This window comes from Perca fluviatilis, chromosome 2 (assembly GCF_010015445.1).
Source record: "Perca fluviatilis chromosome 2, GENO_Pfluv_1.0, whole genome shotgun sequence".
In the NCBI taxonomy this organism is placed as follows: domain Eukaryota; kingdom Metazoa; phylum Chordata; class Actinopteri; order Perciformes; family Percidae; genus Perca; species Perca fluviatilis.
The window spans coordinates 28,437,287-28,460,954 of record NC_053113.1 but is presented as its reverse complement, the minus strand read 5'-3'; the positions used below and the strand labels follow the sequence as shown (position 1 = coordinate 28,460,954).

The 23,668-nt window shown below is 41.7% G+C and overlaps 1 protein-coding gene across 1 annotated transcript; it reads left to right on the top strand.

Moving 5' to 3' along the window:
* Positions 1-575: 575 nt before the first annotated feature.
* On the top strand, positions 576-23,050 carry LOC120551494. Its single transcript, XM_039788966.1, has 4 exons — positions 576-692; positions 774-900; positions 1,022-1,253; positions 22,876-23,050. The coding sequence occupies exons 1-4, from the start codon at positions 576-578 to the stop codon at positions 23,048-23,050; spliced, it is 651 nt and encodes a 216-aa protein (XP_039644900.1).
* The last annotated feature ends 618 nt before the right edge of the window (positions 23,051-23,668 follow it).

The window sequence follows — 23,668 nt, the reverse complement described above, 5'->3', positions numbered from 1 at the left end:
GAAAGAGAAACAGAGGCTTCTACGACTACCAGAGCACAAGCTGATGACGGATGTGGTTACCAGGTTAGTGTGTGGTTACTATCTGAGTAGTTTATTTTGTTTTTTATTACTAATTTGTTTTGTCATTTATGTAAAGCAGCATTCTGTGCATCCATGCTGTGAAGTTTGAAGGGTGCTATAGGTCTATAAATAAAGTATATTTCTTTTATTTAACTACAGGTGGAATAGTGCGCATGACATGACATGGAAAGATTCTTGGAGCAACAAGCGGCCATCTGCGCATCCCTGCTCTCTAGTGAAGTCAGGAAGACCGAGAAGGATCTGTGCACACTGACTGAGTCAGACGTGACAACAGCTGAAGAAGTAGTCAGCGCGCTGAAGCCCATGAAGGAGGCTACACAGTACATGTCCAAGGAGAAGACCCCCTCACTTTCAGTCGTCGCACCCCTCCAGGACACACTGATCAACAGCCTGAAACCGATTAAAGGTGAATCTGCAGTCATAAAAGAGATGAAGGCTGCCATGGCTGGGGATCTTCAGAAGAGGTACATTGACCTCAAGGCAACTCTCCATGCATGTTCAGCGATGGATCCAAGATTCAAAAGTCTTCCTTCCTGACTGAAAATGAAAGACAGGAAGTTTATGAGGGACTGATTGTACAGGCTGCAAGACTGAGCATGCAGCCATCAGAGGTAAGGCAGTGATGGTACTGCTAGGTTTAACCTATGGCCTAAGCTCATGAATTTCATTTCATGTTGACTTATTTAATTTAGTCACTTTGGAGTGTGGATGAAGAGGGGACAGCAAATGCTCGTGCTGATGATGAGGGGATGGCATCTAAAGAAGACGAAGATGCTGTAGATGAAGGAGAGCAATTCATGGAAGGAGAGAGCAGTCAAGGTCAGTATCACCCATTGTTATCCAGTGAAGCGCACTGTGTTGTCTGAACCTCTGTGTAGGAATTATGGAATGTGCTTAACTGTAAGTAATGCATTTTTATTTTATTATTGTTTATTTGAAGGTCAGCGTCCTCCACCCAGGAATCCAAGGCCGTCTTGTCCACTGGCTGCCCTTCTTGGTGAACGATACGGTGGTGGTGCAGCACGACCCAAGACAAATACCCAAGAGGACGAGGCCAAGGAGCAGATGACCCGCTACAAGGAGGCAGATCTCCTGGAAGTGGAAGAAGATCCACTGGTCTGGTGGAAGGAGCACCAGTATCAGTATCCACTCTTGTCACAACTTGCTAAAAGGTACATCTGTGTCCCTGGCACTAGTGTTTCCTCAGAGAGGGTCTTTTCCACCGCCGGAGATATCATCACTGCTCAGAGAAGTGCACTTCTCCCAGAGCACGTTGATCAGATTCTATTCCTGAACAAAAATCTGAAGACAATGTAGATCACTTGGTCTGCAGTTATGTGTAGAGGAGCCTTCAGCTGTCTGCAGACACGGAGTGCGGAAAGTGTGTGAGAACCTCCCGGACGGGTGAACTGAGACTCCGTTTCCTGCTTGTTGGTCAATGGTTAATGATCGGTTAACATTTAATTTCATTGTGCTTTCTTTTGGAAGGCTGGCTGCCAAAAATCGCCACTTAGAAGCTAATTAATTAGCCTAAGTTAAACGCTAGCTATTAGTAAACAGAAGGTAGTGGTTGGTGTCCGGTGTGTGCGCCAGTATTTGTGTGCGTGCGTGTCGGCCTCCCCCGCATTTGGCGACAGGTGAGTGTTAATTTCAGACCCTGCACACGCGGTAAAATGATTTTAAGGAGAAAGTAGGCCTATCAACAAAAATAAGTTATCTGAAATATCGGCGTGGGAAAAACAGCTTCAGAATTTCTAGAATCAGGCCATCAGTTTTCTTGTACCATTCTTGTACCATTTAGATTGATCAAGGGGTTCATGTATCAGTGTAGTCATATCTGTGATAATACAAATGGATACCGATTCCTATCGGTGAATCTTTACACACCTAGATGCTTGTGTGTTATTATTTTTGTATCCTGCCTTTTCTTCTCTCATTTACTTCTCATTTCAACATATCCTGCTGTGGTGCAGTCAGCACTATCCATCCACACAAACACACAACTGTTGCAGAATGAGTCTCCTCTCTCACTGTGTGACAGATAATAGATCAACGAGCTCTATGTCCCCCTATACACAATTCTTCTCTTAACGCAGAGCGTACACACACAAGTTAGACTCCTCCCTGCCAGTGTAGCAGTTAAAAGAGAAGCAAGACCAGACCCCCTTGTTTCTACCTGCAGCAATAGGTCATTAAGTTAACTGCAGATGGTGTGAAACATGAAAATGGAAGACAAGGTGAGACAAAAAGAGAGACTAAAGGAGAAGGAAAACAGCATGAGAAGGAAATAGGGAAAGTGGAATGAGTGAGAGATGGCGAGAAGATGGGGGAGCATCAGAACGGAAGAGAGACAAGAAACAGAGTAGACACACAGACAAGTTTGGTGGGTGGGATGTGATGAAAAATTCCCCCCATCATTAGTGAAGTCATGCCAGTCTCTGAAAACTCCCCTAAGGCCTTGAAATGGAGGGTCGAGCTAGGGTCGCGTCTTTTAACTCCACCTGGCTGCTGCTTCAATTAGTCAGCAGTACACCGAGTTTCACTTTCTCTGGCACCGATGCTGGGAACTTAAAATCCCAGAATATCTAGGAAGCCATTTATGACTGTGTAACCTTCAGTTTTCATTGCCTGGAAACATTGGTTGAACTTAACACTTTCATTCCAAAATGGTGTACAGTACAGGCCAAAAGTTTGGACACACCTTCTCATTCAATGAGTTTCCTTTATTTTCATGACTATTTACATTGTAGATTCTCACTGAAGGCATCACAACTATGAATAAACACATGGAATTATGTACTTAACAAAAAAGTGTGAAATAACTGAAAACATGTCTTATATTTTAGATTCTTCAAAGTAGCCACCCTTTGCTTTTTTTGAAAACTCTGCAAACCCTTGGTGTTCTCTCAATGAGCTTCATGAGGTAGTCACCTGAAATGGTTTTCACTTCACAGGTGTGCTTTGTCAGGGTTAATTAGTGGAATTGTTTCCCTTATTAATAAAAAAGCAAAGGGTAGCTACTTTGAAGAATCTAAAATATAAGACATGTTTTCAGTTATTTCACACTTTTTTGTTAAATACATAATTCCATATGTGTTCATCCATAGTTTTGATGCCTTCAGTGAGAATCTACAATGTAAATAGTCATGAAAATAAAAAGGAAACGCATTGAATGAGAAGGTGTGTCCAAACTTTTGGCCTGTACTGTATAATCATTTTGAAGAAATAGTTGCTGCCTGAGGCCACGTCCACACGTACCAAAATTATCTTTCACCCCGTCTTCCCTGGCATCGTTCCAAGAAAATTAGCGTCCGAACGGATCCATTTGTAAATGACTCAACACGCTACTTCATATTCCAGGCCTATAGGTGGCGCTGTTTCTGCTACAGAAATTCACCAAAAACGGAGAAGAAGAGGCGCATAAAGCTTGCGCGCTGTATACAGACAGACAATAGAAGAAGAAACCAAACACAAGCTAGCTAGCTATATGCTACCTTCGATGCTACAGTGCCGTGTCGTTGTAGGCATTAGGACGGATGCATGTTTATGTAGGTGTTGTTGTTATGAGACGTCGTCGCGAGGTAAGTGGTCGAAGGCTAGAGGTCGAAGGGTGTGGTGATGACATCATCAATACGCAAATATGCGGCTCTGCCATCCAAACAAAGCCGCGAGGGCGGCGTTTTCGAATTTTTTCACCCTGGGAAAAAAGTGTGTCTTCAGGCAGTGTGTTTACAGGATTCGTTTGGACGATCGGCCAAAACGATGCAAAACATATGTGTTTGCACCAAAAAGCTTTGGGCCGTGTGGATGGCCCTTGAGATGCACCAGCAAATATTTGTAAAAACACAAGTGTTGGCCAGTGGTAGTCTAAACAAATCTGTTCTGAGCTTCTCCAAGCTGCTGGCTGCTTAAGGTGCCCTTAAACAAGGCACTTAACCCATGTTTGCTTCAGTGGGGCTGCTCGTGGCTAACAGATCAGCCTGTGGTTGTACCCAGCCGGTCTCATGGCAGTTTGTGATATGGTCACGTTATTGAATCTATTGAGTCGTGGACAGGACACAATAATGTCGTTTTTTTCATGTGGCGATTACAAATTTTAAAGCAGTGTATTTCAATGGGAAGCATATTTCGTGATCACAGAACGATGACGGTAGCAAGTAGTATTGATAAGGCGAAAGTCCGCGCAGGGAGGTTGGTCAAACAACACAGGATTTTCACCCCGGAGACCGGGGATCACGTCCCGCGTGTGACGGTTCCTTTCACCGTTTTTCTTTTCCTAACCACAACCGTCCCGTTTCATTTCCCCGTTGTTATGTGCCCCTGCGCCCGGGGATCACGTCCTGAGAGTAGCGGCCTGTCCCGTTGTTGTGGCCGGCATGTGGCGTTTTGTTTCCCCGTTGTTGTGTGCCCCTGCGCCCGGGAATCGTGTCCCACATGTGGCGGTCCGTCCTGTTGTTGTGGCCGGCGTGTGGCGCCTCATTTCCCCGTTGTTGCGTCCCCCAGAGCAGGTTTGAAGATCGTGACCTGTACACGTTCAAAATTACCTTTGGAACCTGCCACAAAGGTTTATGATCAAGGCATAGCATTAATAAACAGATTACTATAGACCGAATGAATGAGAAAAGACTATATATCTTGTTCATCATCGCTGTTTGCTCAGCGCCGGTAAATTGTATGTACGGGGCGCAGAATTTTTATACCCCAAAGTTACTGTAAATAAACATTGTGACTGGGTCAATACAAAGAGTGTAATGTTTGATGGCCTACTGGAGTGTCATATTATCAAAAGGTCTAACAAATATTTTCTTCCCTGACAGCCATTACTTTTCATGTGTCTAAGGTTTCTGAACATAGTGTTGCATTATCACTTGTTCGTATGGTGATACCGGGGTTTACTGTTGTTTAGTTACATGCAGGTAACACCACTAGGCTACTGAAGGAACTAATTGTTCCCTCTATTTATACTGTGTTTCCAGTTGTCTTGAACTCACATAATGGACTGATGGAGGACTTACTATGGGTGAATACACAATTCTGATTGGCTGCATGTAAGACGTTTTAGAAGGGGGAAAAACTGATCAGAAAATGTAACAGAACGTTGTAGAAATGTAGTGGAGTAGAAAGTATAGATAATTGCTGCAAAATGTAACGAAGTAAAAGTCAAAAGTATGCACTATTGATTCTACATAAGTAGAGTACAGATACGTGAAAAATTTCCTTAAGTACAGTAACAAAGTATTTGTACTTCATTACATTCCACCACTGCATTTTGGCCCTATAAATAGCGCAATCAATCACCAAATAACGCAGGATTTAATCAGTTTAATTGCTGATGTAAATTGCAGTGTTCGTGTTTCTTTGCATACTATGATTTTTTTTTCAACAAATGATCAGAAATACATTACAGTACAATACTATCATTGTAAACGACTGTAGAATTAAATAAAATGCAGTAACCAATTATTTGGAGCAAACTGTCATCACTCAAATGTGCGTAAGAGTGCTCTTCAGTGTTTGTAGATTTTGTTCAGTGAATGTCAGAATCTTCGTAAAATGTGCATAAGTGGGGTTTAAGAACACATTTCTTCGTAAGAACGGTTGGTGAATGAGGCCCAATGTTTGCATTAGAACCTTATGGGATGGGAATGATTGTTCCAGATATTAGTCCTTATAAGGTAATTAATGGACTTCGGCTGAGGCAAGCGTCATCCGCACTCTGGCCTTACCGTGATGCATTCATTCCTGATAATGGACACCTCGTCTAGAATTAACCCTTACTTTATTCTAATTTTGTTTTGTACTAGAAAAAAGAAGTTCCAACAAAATTCAAAGCAAGCCCGAGTAACTTTTGAAAGAATAAATAACACAATCTTCAAAGCAAAGGAGAAGTTGAATTCATAAGTAATATATCTGTTGCTCAGTTTAATACACTCAGGGGTTTTGCTGCTCTCTTTTCTTGGTCTTGCAGGACTTTTGTAAAAAAAGAAAAGAAAAGCTTATTACAATTGGCCCTACGTTTAAACAAATAAAAGTGTTATTTTTTCCTCCATATCAGCCAGGCCTTGTACTCAGTCGGTTAGCTGATTTTCGATCCTTCTCTACATGTGATACCTTCCCACTACATTTGAGCATTCATTTAGCCATCATTATCCCGTAATTGTGGCCACAGTGGACGCTATCAGAAAAAGTTATGGTCTGGCTTTAGTTGTGAATAAATTACTTTCCTTTATCCTCTACCTTGTAAAAAACTAGAATAAACCACTGTCAAGCATGCACACACATTCACACACATACATGCACATAATACTTGTCACAATCACATACATTCATATGCATAGTACCTACACACACACACACACACACACACACACACACACACACACACCACACACACACACACACACACACTCAACAACAAAGAGTGAGAATCAAGACTAGAATGTAATTGCGACCTAAATCCTGTGATTAGGGGGACTGAAGCAGAGAGAAGCTGATCAGCTGATTTGGTTGATTAGCATGACACTGACGACTTTAATTTACTGCACAGAGTCAGACAGAGGACACAGCAGCATAAAGTTGTGTACAACAGTCTACTTTTTTTTGCAGAATAGCCTCTCCCTTACGTAGCAGTACCTTGGCAAAGCTTGAAAGAGTATGTGTTTTGTACAGTACTGTGTGTGTGTGTGTGTGTGTGTGTGTGTGTGTGTGTGTGTGTGTGTGTGTGTGTGTGTGTGTGTTTCATCATGATTCTGCCTTCTTCTAGAAATCAACTAATTACAGTATTAGGAGTGCTTTGTTCACAGACATGTATCATAAGCACATTTGGCATTTCCTCCCACACTCTGAACATTATCAAAAACTAAGCATGCCATGTATTTTTTGCAGCTTTCTAAAATAGATAACTAAACCAAAATGTATTTAGAAGCTTAAGTCAAGAACTGTCAAACGTTTCCCTCGCATGAACCCCAATTTCTGGTTGCTATGATCTTATTTTGTCCATGTTTCATCATATCCAACTGCTCAATCCAACAGCAGTTTGACAGAAGGTCAAACTATAAGGTCTAATTCTCAGAGGAGGTGCTAAACTCTCTTCGTCTCCCTGATAAGTCTCTAGGCTCTGAGTGCTGGTGCTGATGAGCCGATTTGGCTGACAATTTCATGGAGAATTGCCAGAAGCGAAGTTACCCTAATATGTGGTGTGGTAGACAAGAGAGGATGTAGTGCTGAATATGTAAGCTCTGCCTGACTGCCACTGCCTCTCCCCACAGTGCTGGTGCTGAAGGGCAGTCTTGTTCAGACCAGCACAGATCAAGCAGAGTGACTGTTTCTCCGGCAAAGTGACAGTTTCATCAGGAACTAGTGATTTTTACTCCCACCTACGCCAGTTACGTAATTTTGTGGCCTGCTTTGACATCAATTGCACCAAAATGGGTGGTCCACTAGAGAGCATCATTACAAGTCATGAACATGCCAACCCAAAGCACTATCTGCGCAAAACATGTTGGCATTGCAGGTGTAACCTGTACAGCTTCAGCCGGCAATGGTGAATATAAAGGTTTAAGGTTCTAGGTTCTTTATTGGTCATGTTCACAACAATACAGAAGTAGTCACTGGCAATGAAATTTTAGGCATCACCTCCAACAATGCTCATTAAATAACTTTAAAGGCAGGGTTGGTAATGTTGAAAAGCTAGCAAGATTTTTGAAAGTAGCATCTCCTCGGGGCTCCGTCTGACCCCTCCCCCTGCCCTCGGGGATCCGACCCACACACAGACGTACACGAGCACTGCTGCGTCGCTGCATCAGAGCGGAGGGGATATCAGGGTTTCCAGGTCTCTGCAAGTATTTTGATGAGTACAACATCATCATAGACAACAGGAATGACCCAAGTTGTAGTAAGTTGAAATGATCCTTTGGGGTAATAGACAGGCAGTTCCAGTCTAACCTGTGGTATTTACAGGCAACCTGTGTCAATCACCGCATGAGCACCAACTGCAAACAATAAGGTGACGCAACTGCAGTTTTTTTTCTTTTTTGTAGCAGTTGATTTGGTGTGTATTGTTGTGGTTTTAGATTGCAAGTCTGCAAAATGTTTTAAGAGTTTTGTTAACCATAATTTCAAATGACTACCAAAACCCAATGTGACTTCAAATTAAACACAAATGTCAAGAAAGTTTAAAAAGAAAATGTGTTTAATACAACCTAGTTTAATCAGCGTGTAATGACGGTCAGATTGCATTCTTAGTTGGAAAAGTCACTCTTTTTATAATACATGATAAGGTAGTGAGAGTGGTTCTATGCTGTACTGCCTGGAATATACGTGTGAATGTGCACTGACTGCATAATTACAAGCACCACTGTTCTACTAGGATATGCATGATAAAAGAGAGTAAGAGTCGGTAAATATTGTGGTTTATGGGAAAAGTCTGTGAATAAAGGGATTTTCCAAACTGGGGTTGAAAAAAAGGGTTAACGGTTTCATTTAAAACAGCTAATGAAGACAGAATGAGATATGGACAGGAAATCTTGGCACTTACACAAAAGTCCATAGACTACTGAAAACGACTGGTGATCAAGAAATCTAAAATTAGTACAGCTATGTAATATATGCAGCTTGTCTGTCACGAAACAAGAATATGGAAACATGTAGCAAGGCGACATTTAAGTTGCATGCATAAGTCCATCAATTATATAAACTAGACCTAAACTCAAACCACATTTTTTTTTTGCATGGCTGGTTTCCCCCACAGACATTTTACTTAATTTATGTATTTTGACTCTGACACACAACCACAAAACACTTGAGACAGACTGTTGTGCTTCAGTGAGGAGAGCGGAGTTCACAACATGCACCAGCATCTTGAGAAAAAAAGATTTGTGGGATCCACCATACTCTCCCCTTAACCCTTGATGTCATTTGGGGAAATATCTGTCAGACTATACCAGTTGTCTAGACCAGAGTTTATGCACAAATGGTTGACAACTTTTTTTCAAACATTCTCTGTACTCGACTTTTTGAAAATCAATGATTCAAGTTTAGATTTAGAAATGGATATAGATGCATACACTTACAATTACTTGACATAAACGAATCAATGTTGTGCAATAAACATGTAGAAGTGTTATGGCTGCTGGACTTTTCCTATTATACGAAATGTGTGGGTTTGATAGGGACATTAACTGATCAGTAACTCAGTGTCTGTGCTGAGATTAAATTACTAGATGACATAGGCCTACATTATGTCATTACTCTGACACACTTGGCGTACCATTTTAAATTGCTCACAAATCAAGAGCACTTTTATGGTCAGGTGACTAATAATTAAAGACATCTTTTTAAACAAGCCAAACCCATTTCATTATTACAGCATGTTGTGCATATAGCTGTTGTTTTTTGCCACCTCAACAACACCTGAAATTGTCCGGTCACCAAATGAGGTTAGGAAGTGAATCTATTCTTTGCTTGAAATATTATCCTTTACATGCCAAAAAGCAGTTTGAAACTTCAAAGAAGCTGTTATTAGTTAAATTATTTCTCTGGCAAGAAATTAATCATTTAGATTCCCAATATGTGATCAGTTTATCCAAACAACGTTTTAAATTTGGGCCAATGTTTTCAGGGCTGTTGGCTGTGTGAGACCGGCCGGTTGGCATACAAAAGCACATGCCGACAGTGTTTTTGTAATGACTCTTACTGTCAGAAGGGGGTTAAAAGCTCTAAACTTGAAAACCAGAAGAACAATACAATTGCATTCCAAACAGAAAATTAAAAATGGGTGGGGTAAGGTGAATATGAAGTATGGCAAATATGATTTTAAGGTAAAAGATGGGGTTACGAAAGCCAGTTCCATTTTGTATCACGCATTGCAAACTGAAAAAAATGACATAAAAAGATTCAATTAGGGATTCGAAAGGATTTGGATTTGATAAGCAGATTTGGAACTGGATTCAGATTTGATAAAATGCCACTGAAGCCCACCATTTTGTCTAGAATCATTATAGATACTCATAATTTCCCTCTAAATGCTTTACTCCCTATTCAGTGTTTTCCCTGCAATTATACAGCTTTTGCGCACTGCCTAAGCGTTTTTGCGCACTGCTTAAGTGTATGAATGTAAAAACAATGTGGAGAGCATCTGTATTTTATAGAGTCCATGATCTGGACGAGCCGACGCATGGGACGGGCATCCGTCCTGCCCTGTTTGTGTTCATCGGAATACAAACTCTTAATATTCTCGAGGGAATACAGCAGACAGTCTACATATTAGAAGGCCATTAGGCAGATAATGTGTAGTTTAAACATTTACCTAAAAATATGATTTTAACAGGCCTTTTTTTATTATACTATTACTATTACAACGAAATCCATGTGTACACTGCTACTGCTATGTCCTGGTTTTTCTGCTGCAGTGCTTTCAGCTGAACTGGCAGTGATCAAAGAGCACAGGGACATCGATGATACAGGGCCATAGATTACCAAGACCCTGCTTTAACGAAGTGGCTTTTGGTGAGATTTGTAGCTGATAGTAAACGAGCATAACAACACTGTTGAAGTGCAGCCTCATCATTTTGTGCGTGTAAACAAAGACTGCGTCTATGAAACCAGTGTTGTTAGTGTGGTGGTAGCATCTTATAAGAGATACATGTGCCATTATTACACAGGAGGACATTATCCGCCCCACTGGCTTCATTTTCACTGTGGTGTTATGGTGCAATTTTATGTAGCCGGTAAAAAATTTACATATGTGATCTCCTCTAGCATCAGGAAAGAAATATATAAAACACTTTTTTCCATGCCCTGGTGGTTATGAAACAGCAGAGCAGTTGTAAAACGGTGGAAAGATAGCTATAAAAACAAAAACCACAATCAGCTACAGGAAGTAATCTGCCAGGGCTCCGAAAACTGACGTCAAGGCAAGGAGAAGCGCCGTTTTTAGAGAGAGCAACCTGAGAGGGGCTTGTGCCAAGGGCTCGAAAGGAGGCTTCCCCAGAGCTCGAAGCACCAGGGCCAGATCCCATTGGGGTGTGAGATAGCGCATGGCGGGTTTCTGTCGTCTGACCCCTTTCAAAAAACACTTTATTAGGGGGTGCGCAAAAACTGTTCTCTCTCCATAGCCTTCGTGGCAGGATGAAATGGCCGCTGCGTAGGCTTCGACTGTGGACGGAGCCAAGTCGTTATCTACCAACGTTTGGAGATAAGTCAACACGAGAGGCAGGGGACACGATATAGGGTCTGTTTCCCTCTTGTGCGCTCCGGTGCAACCAGAATGACCGACAGATTCTCCTCCTGGATGCGTTCCAGGAGACGAGGGATCAGAGGGACCAGGGGAAAAGTGTATAGGAGGGTTCTGGGCCAGGGATAGTGGGAGAAAGCGTCCACGCCAAGGGGTGGATTGTCCCGTGTATTCAAGGAAAACCACAGAGCGCACTGTGTGTTTTCTCGTGAGGCGAACAGATCCACCTCCGCTTCCCCGAACCTGCTCCACAGCTTCTGAACGATAGTGGGATTCAATTTCCACTCGTTGTGAGAAGGCCCTCCCCTCGACGTTAGGTCTGCCACCCGGTTTAGTATCCCGGGGATGTAAACAGCCTTGAGGGACAGCAGATGACTGTGTGACCACAGCAGAAGGCTCCTGGCTATTTCCAATAGCCGGGCCAAGCGTACGCCGCCCTGGCGATTTATGAACGCTGCTGCTCTAACATTGTCTGTCTGTACGACAACATGCCTCCCCGCTACCACTGGGGTGAAGTGCTTTAAGACCTTCAGCACCGTGGACAGCTCCAGGCAGTTTATGTGTGGGAGGGGGGGAGGTGGCCATTCCCCTCCCACCACCTGTGATTCGCACATTCCTCCCCAGCCAGTGAGGGTTAGGATCACATAATTGTTCAGTGAAGAGTAGTAATGCCGACATGTTGATCTCTTAACACGAAAACCATGTTGACAGTCACTGAGCCAGTTGTTAGTTTCAAGGTAAGAACTTAGCTGGTTATGCAAGACTTTTTCAAGCAACTTAGACATTGCTGGAAGTATTGCTATAGGTCTATACTTACTACTTATCCACTTTGACAGTAGTATCTACCTACATTAACGATCTGTGACCACTCCCATACAGTGTTGTATAAAGTACTAGAAAGCAATACTTGAGTAAAAGTGCAAGTATCGTACTAGAAAAAGACTTTGGTAGAAGTGAAAGTTACCTTTTAGAATATTACTTAAGTAAAAGTCTTAAAGTATCTGATATATACTGTACTTAAGTATCAAAAGTAATTTTCTGATATTTAATGTACTTAAGTATCAAAAGTAAAAGTAAAAGTTTTTTTTTTTAAAAGCAAGCGGTTAGAACTTTTATTGTGGCTTTCTTATAGTAAAGCATAAAGCATATTCAGGGACTTTTCAGACACAATTCTCTTAAGTTCAAAGAACAAACAGCATATGTTTAGAGCTGACATCAATGTACAGAAACATTTCTTGCAACACGGGTGTAAGACGTTATCTTCACCACTACCCTGTTCACCGAGTTCACCACTATTGTCGGGGTGGTCGCAGGGCTCAACATTAAAAAAAATCCCCACTGGCCCCCGGGGCCAGTAGATCAGAGTTTTGCTGGCCCCTTCTAAATTTTTACTGGCCCTGAAAGAAATATCATAGGTGTGATTGGAAAAGGACAAAAAAGCAGGAAAAAAGCTAGCCATTGCCACTGGATGTTGTGCCATTAGCAGCAAAGCTAGACCAGGGGTCATCAACTACATTCAAATAAAGAAAATAAAATTATACCTAATACGTATCATCTTGTCATCTTGATATTTTCACTTTCTTACTAAATTAATGCTATATTTTTTACATTAGTAAGCAAACCCCTAAAAACATGGAAAATCCATAGCCTAATGATAACTAGATAGGCTACTTAACTAGAAAATGATCTCAGATTAGTCCTGTATGCCTAATTTGAAATAAGACGATTCTGTTGCTAAATAATACAACTGGCAACATCGTCAACAATGAAGAACGCGTCATTCACGTGCATATTAAGTAGCCACGTGTATTTGTTTTGGTCTTAAAATAGCCTACATCCATAGGTTTACCGCTCCAGCGAGAGGATGGCTCGTTTAGAAATCAGCTACGTTTACAATAGTTTCTCCAAAGTTCAAGATTGGTTGCAAATTAAGACAAACAGTTAGACTACAAACTGACATCTTTCATTTTAGCTCGTTTGTAAAGTCGCTATTTGCAGAGTAGAGCTGTGTTTGCACAGCGCGGTGGACGAGAGTGGACAGCGCAGACTGAGATATGGGTTTCTACGTGTTTCTGCCTGTAGAACAGGTACGTGGGTTATTGATAAGTATTGACTCTTTAATCATGGAGGTTTTATTGTAGGCTACCTACCTACAGTAACGAGTGTAGCGTTAGTTCATCTGCGCCATCGGCGGTAAATAATCCTCGGTAACGTTTCCAGTCAGTAGGCTACATGTGCTGCGTGAAGTAACGCACACACCAGTGACTGTGGCTGCAACCAGCCCGACATACGTTTTTACTGGCCCCGGGCCATCGGGCCATTGCTTATGCCGAGCCTGGTGGTCTACGATAACTGGAGGTCCTCCAGTAGGGGCTCATGCTTCCATGGCGGTTTGCAACAAACAAGCGCTGAAATAGAGCGCGCGGTGTGCGGAGCGTGCGTAATGCAATCTAGGAGCAGTGATTCGCCAAACGTCCCTTATTGCATTTCTTCTAGTTTTATTTTTTAGTAACGAGTAACGAAGATGCTTAGTGGAGTAAAAGTATACATTTTATCTAGGAAATGTAGTGGAGTAAAAGTGAAAGTTGACATAAATTTAAATGGCGAAGTAAAGTACAGATACGTGAAATTTCTACTTAAGTACAGTAACGAAGTATTTGTACTCCGTTACATTACAACACTGCTCCCATACCACGTTCAAGATTGTGGGGCTGCAACTAACTATTATTTCAAATATTGAGTAATCTACCGATTATTTTCTCAATTGATCAATTAATTGTTGCAGCTCTAAAACACTGAGTGTCTAATATAAAAGAAAAAATAGTCATTTTTGGCCCAAGCAATTCCATTAAATGGATCCACTGTGAATAAGCGATTTCATGAGCCAACCACAGGCTGCACCCAGCAGCTACTTTCAATTCTTCTTTGAGCTTTGATTAGCAAGTTTAAAAAGTAGTGCAGTCTCTTTTCTGTTAACCAAGGAATTTCTCCTTAATTGAGCAGTATATGTCCTGAAGGAATCTGAACAGAGTCGTCTGCGTTTCTAAAACCTCTCACTTACAATACTTGTATCCGTCTGTATCACTGCCTCAGTCAAAATTCTCTGCTCCAACTTCCACTTGTCGTAAGAAATGATAACAGCAGTTTGAATTCAGCATTTTAACATTTACTACTTCTTTGTTTCTGAATTGATTACATTTTGGATGTTTACTCATCATTGTATGGTATGGATTGGCCAGGAACCAAGCACCATAATGGATCTTTTAACCTTTGCCATTAAGTGGTATGTGAAGAAAAAGGAAGGCATTTTTTTTAATAATTCTTCAGGTACTTTAACTTCAACCTGTTGGATTGGTTGAAACAAACTATGGTGTGTTTTCTGGTTTGATTCAATTAGTTTGAGTTGGTGTGAAAGCTGCAAGTCAAACTCTAGTGCAAACTAAACAACCAAAACCTTATCATCCTGCTGTCACCATGCTTTTAAACAGTGTTGGGTGTAACAGTAATGTAACTACTTTTTCGGGTAAAAAGTAGTGAAACACACTACTACTGAAAATTCGTTAACAAAGCGTAGTAGTTGGTAGTTGACACTGCTTTCTCAGCTGCGCACTTGCGCAATAGTCACAAGCTCCACACGGTACATGACAGAGGCTGGTAGGAGAGCAGCAACCATGGCAATGGCAAGCGAGAAGCCACCGCCAACGATAACTTTTGAGGGATGGAGGTATTCCCACTACTTCAAACTCATTGAAACTAAGGGGAGGAATGTGAGTGTAAGGTCTACACTGTGTCCTGGCGAGAAACTTTTATCCACTGCCGTTAACTCAACTGCAAACCTAGGATAGGTTTGCACATAGGATCACCGCCACCGTTACAAACAACAGGTTGAATTTTGTTAAAGCTTTTAAGATGTATGCACCCCCTGAGCCTGACGAGGAGGAGGAGGATGAAGAGCAAGGTGTAGTTTTAGTTGCTTGGGACCACAGAAAGACCGTTTTCTCTTCCCCCGCATTTTAGGTGTGCTTTGCATACGCTCAATTTGATCTTGTGCAATGACATCGACAAATGGCTGTCATCCAACAGTGACTCAAAATGTGCATACAGGAGTACAACGGCGAAGTGCACTGCTCTTTGGACAAAGACAAGCCGTTCTACAGTGGCCTCTGAGATTGTCGATGAAATCTGTGGGAAAAAATGATCTTGCCTACATCAACAAGGTGGAATTTCAACCACGATGCCTTGTCCCGTATCAGTGACATCCCGGCCCAAGATTTGAATACGTTTTGTACTAGACTGGACATCAGAGCCAAGACCGAGCGTGAACATCTATTCCTAAAGGAATAGTGCAGTGTTTTGAAACCGCTGACAGTAGCACTGGATATCTTGCAAGGTGAAGATAACTGGTACTATGGTAGTCTTCTACCAACCCCGGAGACCCTGATGTCCAGGACGCTGGCACTCCAAAATGGATAGAGTGTCACACTCTACCCATGATGCAGAGTCTGCTGAGAATAAAAACCGAGAAGTTGCCGCACACAGCAGCGCCAATGAGAAGGACTTTTTTTTCTTTTGATGAGGAGGAGGAAGACGCAATGTCCTTTAGCGCAGATTCAGAGGTACATGAGGTCAGGCTCAGAGTTAGAAGTTCTCAACCGTTTCCCCCGAGTGAAAGCTGTGTTCATGAAATACAACACTGCCACACCATCCAGTGCACCGGTGGAAAGACTTTTCAGCCTGGGAGGTCTTGTGCTTACCCCCAGAAGAAACAGACTTTCAGATAAAACGTTTTGAAAGACTGCTCCTGATGAGGTATAATCACCCATTTTGTGCTGATGTGGAATAGGTTGCCTGCCACCCATGCTACAGACATAGCTCAAGCCTATGCCTAATATCCTCTTTTCTATCTGCCATCATACTGTGAAGAATGGCCAGCATATTCACTTAACATAGCCTTTTTAATAGTCATGCTTTAAGTTGTGCTTGATTTTATTTTGGCTAACATGTATTTGCCTCTAAGCTGTATTATGCCATTTTATTTAATTTACACAAGCCATCGACATCAAGCCATTTTTAAGATATTCTTTTTTCTGTTGGATTTAGATGAGGCATGTTTTATTTTGAGATATGACCCATTTTGATGTCACCATGTTGTTCCTTAGGAGCCTATTGATACTATTTTTTATAATAAAGAGCACAAAAGAAATACCGGTTATGTCCCCTGTAGTAGAACTTTATGTAGGTCTACACATTTAGGAACAGATATTGGGTCAAGCAACATAAAAGTAACGTAAAAGTAACGAGGAATGTAAAAACTTACTTTCCATAGGGGGTAACTAAGTAAAGTAACAGATTACTTGTTTAGGAAGTAACGAGTAACGAGCAAACACTACTTTTTAAAAGTAACTTCCCCAACACTGCTTTTAAATTACCTTAATCTGCAGCATAGCCAATCTGGCGTGTATTTGACTTGTACTTTAATAGAAAAACGGTGTGAAACAGACATATTACGTGTACGTTGACCACAGCAATCCCAGATCACTGCAACAATGTGCAGTGGTAAATTTGGTTAGATCAGCCCACATAGTATTCAAAGGATTCTGTCTGGGTCCTGAGGAAAAAAAAGGGATCTTTTGACAATTGTTTTCCCCCCCAAGATAACAAGCAACAGCGATTTTGTGTCCGACTCGTTTGAAGATTTAGGATCTGTGATACCATGGCAGATTGAAATTTGCCGCAGACAGATTTTTTGTGAGTTTTCTCAGTTTGCCCTGAATGCAGAAGTCCCTGGTCATAGTTTGTTTTGGCTGGAAGACAAAATTAAGAACAACACCGTCATCTCCCCTTAATCATTTTTGCTTGGAACACGAACACACACACACACACACACACACACACACACACACACACACACACACACACAACTTGTTTTTAATCCCCTTTGTAAAAATAATGAATTTTAATTCAAACAACTGTGTATGTGTGTACGTTTATGTGCAACCTATTCAGCTACAAGAACTCCTGCGGGATGTTGCTTTAGACTAAGCGGCTATTTGTTAGTCATCTTTTTAAATAAAAAGTCTAAAAACCACAAGAAGCCTCCTATATGGCATTAGGATACATGCTGCATCATGTTGCAAATTCAGTACTTGAGGTAAATGATTGAGTGTGTGTGTGTGTGTGTGTGTGTGTGTGTGTGTGTGTGTGTGTGTGTGTGTGTGTGTGTGTGTGTGTGTATTTAGTTTAGTTTAATTTTCCAATTCAGGCAAAACCAGCGATGGCTAATTTTCAAATGATTAATTGCTACAAGACTTTGCATACCGCTACTGTATGGTCAAACTGTAAAAGTTCATTATTTGGTCTCCATGGCGTCATGACAAAGCATTTGTATATTGTGAAAAGTGCAGAAATAGCAACAGGAACATCAGCCAGTATCTTTCTCAATCGTCTCAACACAGACTTCCTTGATAAGAAAACAAATCGTGTCACACAGTTAATCAATACGGGTTGCTTCGGTTCACATCAACCTCCTGGACTTTGTACATCCTAAGATCAGTGTGAATAAGTGATGAAAATATACAGCAAATGTCAAGGAATCCAGCAAAACATTTATATAACCTAGAATCATCTGTGGGAAGATGTTTTGTTTTCTCTTCTGCTCTGTTGCACTCTGAGTGTGTGTGTGTGTGTGTGTGTGTGTGTGTGTGTGTGTGTGTGTGTGTGTGTGTATGTGTGTAAATGGTTGAGTGATATTTGAAATCTGAAGATAAATAAGCTTAGTTGGACGGTCGAAAAAAATATGGAGGAAGAGAGGGGAGTCGCATAAAGGAAGAATAAAAGGAGTGAGATAGTGACGGAGGTGATGGACGGTTTGTACCGGGAGGGCAGGGTGAGTGATGGAGGGATGATGATAGGTGGGAGTATAGAGAGAAGGAAGAGGGAGGGGGGAACAACAGTGGGAAGGATGGAGGAGGAACAGTATGTCATGCATTGTTTTATTCTCATCCAGAGGCCAGTGAGAGGAGGCAGATATACCTGCTGATTATTCTGTTGTATTATCTAACACTAAAGAGAGAAATGTGTTAGATAAGAGCTGATGTTGATATACAGCAAACATTAACACTCTTCCCCTTCCTTTTCTTTCTCTTCACCTCTCAACTCATCTATCCTGATTCTTCTTCCCGTCTAGGGTTAGGAACCGAAACCCAGTTCCAAATTAGAACTGATTTCAAAATGCCAAGGTACCCGGGTACCCTTAAAAAAATCCCATGGAAAGTTTAGCTGGGGAATTTTGGAAACATTCCAATTTGGAAACTTTCATGGGAATTAATGGCAATAAACTGGATATTTTTAATATTGCTTTCCATGGAAAGTGTAGCTGAGGAATTTTGGAAACATTCCAATTTTGATTTACTATGGTTAGTTGGCTAATAAAAACTAAATGTTGGCAAGTATGTAGTAGCTTATGCTGATTACTGCGTGCGTGCATGTCATTGACAAATATAGGGAAGACATTCAACTGAAGTTGCATTAAATCAGGTTGTTTTAACCAAGATTATGCTGCAAGATGGTTTTTTTTCCCCAACTACATTTAAGTTCCCTGTTATAGACTAACAGTATTATAACAAGCAATATTAAAAATATCCAGTTTATTCCCATTAATTCCCATTTATTCCCATCGAAAGTTTCCAACTTTGAAAATTCCCGGAATTTTCCAACTACACATGGTGCTCTTTCTGGACTGGATGACTGTTGATTGTTTAGGCAGTATAGGCAAGAGTTGTGAACACGTGTCAGCTGTGCGCCATTGACCGCAGGTTTTCTACTCTGCTCCCATCGCCCCCGGCTGTTTGCTGTCAGCGCAGCCGCTGTCTTTCTCTCACTCGCACACGCTCCCTACACACACAGTCACACACATCATTCTCAACCCAGTGGTATGTTTTTTCCAAGTCGCAATGAATATTCTTTTACGTTTTAACTCATATGTTATTTATATTGACTGCCACTTCAAGCCTGCCTGTGTCCGTCTACGTGCACCGTGCTGACAGACAAAGGCAGAGTGGAGCGACGTCTAGGAGAGAAGAGCCAATGTAGTAACAATGCTTGTGAAATAATGTCCAGAAAATTATTTTAATGAAATGTTTTTCGGGCAACTGGCTGATTTTATATGGCCCGATGTATGTTGGACCCTGTGTTATTTCGGGTGTTTACAGTGCAGTAAAATTACGTACAGTAAGAATGAAAACAGATTATTATTGAGTTTAATAACAGCAACCAAATTAAACTGTATGGAATCCATTTACAGGTTCCATAAAGTGCAGCAAATATGAATTGTGTTGTGTAAAATTAATTTCTTTCCGTGAATTAAGCACGGGATCTGTTTTCACCCCGCCCCTCAAAGAATCTGAATCAGGAAAAGTTAAGAACAGGAACCGATGAGCAGAGTTGAAATCCGGTATCATTCAAATCCAAATGATACCCAACGCTATATCTCCTTCTCCTTTCTTCCTCTCCTGCTTGTCCTCTCATGACCTACCCTGTTCTCTTCTCTCCTTTACTGTTTTGCTTCCTCTCTTATCCCTTCCTCTCCTTTCTTTGCTTCCCCTTTCCTTTCATCTCCCTTCTTGCACAGTATTCTAATAGGAATATCCTGATGCTTTGCATCCAAACTGGAACAAAGAAAAAAAAACATTCTTAAAAGATGTCTGAACTGTAGCCGCCATATGTTACAAAACCAAGCTCTAACAATGCGAAGAACTGCACATGCACACGCACGCACGCACGCACGTAGCAACACACACACACACACACACACACACACGCATTGGACGGGAGAGCGGATGTAGAGATAAATAAAACTACACATGAAAAGCATCTCGCTACTACTGCATGTACGGTTCTGTCCGTGCAGGTGGATGTTCCCTTGAGACAGACAGTCTCAGACACAGCCCCAACATTTACATTCACTGAATATGTGGTGTGTATGTGTGTGGAGAAAACAAGGGGGTTATAGATTTCCATTTAAACTCTTGTTTAAATATTGATGTTGTCACACTGTACATCCCACACGTGAAGAAAGGCCGGCATTATCCCAGTACTCCCTTCCTTTCCCTCTCGCACAGAGGCAGCTCGGCTTTGGGGAAGCGGTAGCACTTCTAATTTGGTATGGTGAATATGAGGAAATGGCTGTGTTGTTGCGTGAGTGAAGGCAGGAACAGAGTGGCTTACCTGCCATGTAAGAATGAATGTTTGATGAGGCTGATTTTGTCCCTTGACACATTGATGAAATGTTTATGGGCCAAAAAGGAGGGGAGCGTGAGTGTGTATGTGCAAACGTGTTTGCATGTGTGCGACTGAATATGTGCCTACAGTAGACATAAACATGTTTGAATTCAGACATGTGGGTGCATAAGTGTGTATAAAGTAGGGTCGTGCAATGAATCGGATTTTGAGCACAATTTTGATTTCAGCTCCGAACGGTCACAAAAACAATGTAATCGAGAAAAAAACAATCATTTTGCACATTACGATTTGCAAGTAAACTCTTATTTTGTCTTGTGTTCTGAAGGGGAATTAAAAAAGTTAAAATGGGAAAAGAATTAAGGGAAATGTCACAGCACAATGTATTTAACTGTTTCATTGTTTTTTTAAGTTCAATAAATGCAACATCTGTCCAAAAGTCAACGAGTAATCATGTTAAAGTGCTCAAATTATGCTCATTTTCAGGTTCATAATTGTATTTAGAGGTTGTACCAGAATAGGTTTATGTGGTTTAATTTTCAGAAAACACCATATATTTGTTGTACTGCACATTGCTGCAGCTCCTCTTTTCACCCTGCGTGTTGAGCTCTCTGTTTTAGCTACAGAGTGAGGCATCTCTAGCTTGTCAGTTGCAGAGCATGAGGGAGTGCAATGCTAGCAGCTAGGCGAGCATTATAACGTGTGTTACAAAGTGACGCACGTTCGTCACGGAAGTAAAGGCTGGACTACAATAGAGCTGTTTGGAGCAGTTGGTGAACAGTGTTTTCTCTGGAAGATGGTAGGTCCCTTTGGGGTGGACTTTGGGCCTTTTCACTTTGTAAACCTATAACATGCACAAAAAAGATGTAACACAATAAATGAAAGGGAAAAAGCCCATAATCGAGCAGACCTAATATAAAGTGTCCACGGGTGATTTTGTGAGTCCATATATTCGTTAAGAGTCTGTACAGTATTACAGAAATAAATTATCAATCCGACATAGAAAATTGTTAATTTATTTGCTAACCCAGCCAGGAGGAAGCCAGTAGGCTATATGCAGCAAAAACAACTGAAGCAAGTGACATTTACTTATACACCCCTGATGCAGATTAAATGACAGGAAGAGTGTGTACAAGATTTGTGTGTTTCACCGAGCACACACTCACAATAGAGAACACATGACCAAGTTAGTGGCAGTGAATGCAAAACAGCACCTTCCCACTACTGTGTGTGGGTTTGAAAACCTAAAGAGCCAACAGACAAACACAATGAGTCTCCTGTTATTTCTGTGTGTGTTCTGTTGCTAAGGAAAAATATGTAAGCAGGAACTCCTGCATATATTACACAATCTGAAAAAGAGGGTACCCAGTGAAGAAAGTTAACACTGTTGGCTGCTTATGTGTTCTTTTTACTCACTATGCAATGACTTGTAAAGACCTGAGATAAACCAAAGATCATCCTATCCATAGTCTCGCTTTGCCAGACCGTCCACACGCTGCGGAGCGGAGGAGGGTCTGGCTAGTCCACACAGCATTCCGGGATGGGAGAAAAACGTGCTCTGGTTTATTGGCATTTCTTCAAAACAATCACAAATATATAATATAATAATAATAATAATAATGTAAAAATAATTGTGTGTGAGAAAATTTGACAGATAGTCTAGCTAGCTGTCTGGATTTACCCTGCAGAGATCTGAGGAGCAGTCAATCATAGTCCTCATAAATCAACCCTTGCCCTTGAGCAAGGCTTAACCCAACCCCTTAACCCAACCGCTCCAGTGGAGCTGCTCAGTGGCCAGCAGATCAGACTGTGGTTGTACTGGGCAGCTTCCAGGTACGAATGTGTAACTGTGTGATTGTGACAGGTCGTTGTTGCAAATGAGAATTTGTTCTCAATCGACTTACCTGGATAAATAAAGGTGAAAAAATGAAAAAGTGGTGGAATTTTGTGAGAATATTTGGCCGGAATTTAATAACCTAACCTGTTCATGTATGAATCTATGTGTGATGGTTGGGGTTCGGCTGGCTGTGAGTTTCTGTTTTGTTGTCTACTTGTTATTTCTGTTTTCCATTATGCTCCCCTGTCAGTCTCTCTGTTGGCCCTGCCTCTCTGTGTCTCTTTATTTCCCCCCCTCCCCTCCTGCCTGCGCCAGCCAGCTGATTACGCAGACCTGCCCGTCATCCCACCATCACTTCTCCCGCCGTACACACCTGCCAGTCATCAACGAAAATCAAGCCCAGTACTTCAACCCCGGATCTAATCACCATCTTCGCTTGATCGTTCTTTCAGCCTTACTGTCACTATCTCCATCCCTCTGTCTCCAGTCAGCTGGCCTCGTCCTCCGGTCCCGTCCTCACGGCTCCCTGCTCCACACTACCTCCGCTCCTCGCCTCCCCTCACTCCTCGGCCCCCAGCTTCCAGCATGTGCCCACATTCTGCTCCTTGGCGTCCACCTCCTCACAGCCCCTCTCCCTTACCTTTTCCCTTTACTCCCAATAAACCTTTTTGTTTAAACTGAGTTTTGCGTTTGGGTCCGTTCTGTCACTCCCCGTAACAATAGGTTTGTGTCTTTACCGATTTCAAGAATGTAGGCAGCTGCATGATGAGGGAATGTTTTATGCCAGGACTGTTTCCTTTTGGCCTAAAGGGGCCTGACACACTTTGACATACTGTACATCCCAGAGAGATAGACCCAACTAGGTTTTAGGGGAGCAGCTTTTGTTTTGGCAGCATCAATATCTTGGCATAACAATCTTGACAGCTTGAGTGAGAGACATGCATCTGGGGGAGACACAGGAACCTCAGAGTTGGGGAGGGCACTGCACTTTAACATGTGGTGTTTTAACCGTACGGTCTGCTTTAATTTCTCCTTGATCAAGATTCCATTAAATGCTTCTGTTTAAGTCATCGAAGTCTCCGGAACTTTCATGAATCCAGAAATCAAGCTGCTCCTGAGTTTTTCTATAACACAGTAAACTGTTACACATGAGACATCATCAGAAAGAATTTTAAATCAGTCAATCCATTTTTATCGTCAAAGTTTTTTTCACTTGGAAATATTTCCTTTCCCTTTTGGCTGACAAGTAGATACAGCAAAAAAAAAAAAAAAAAAAAAAA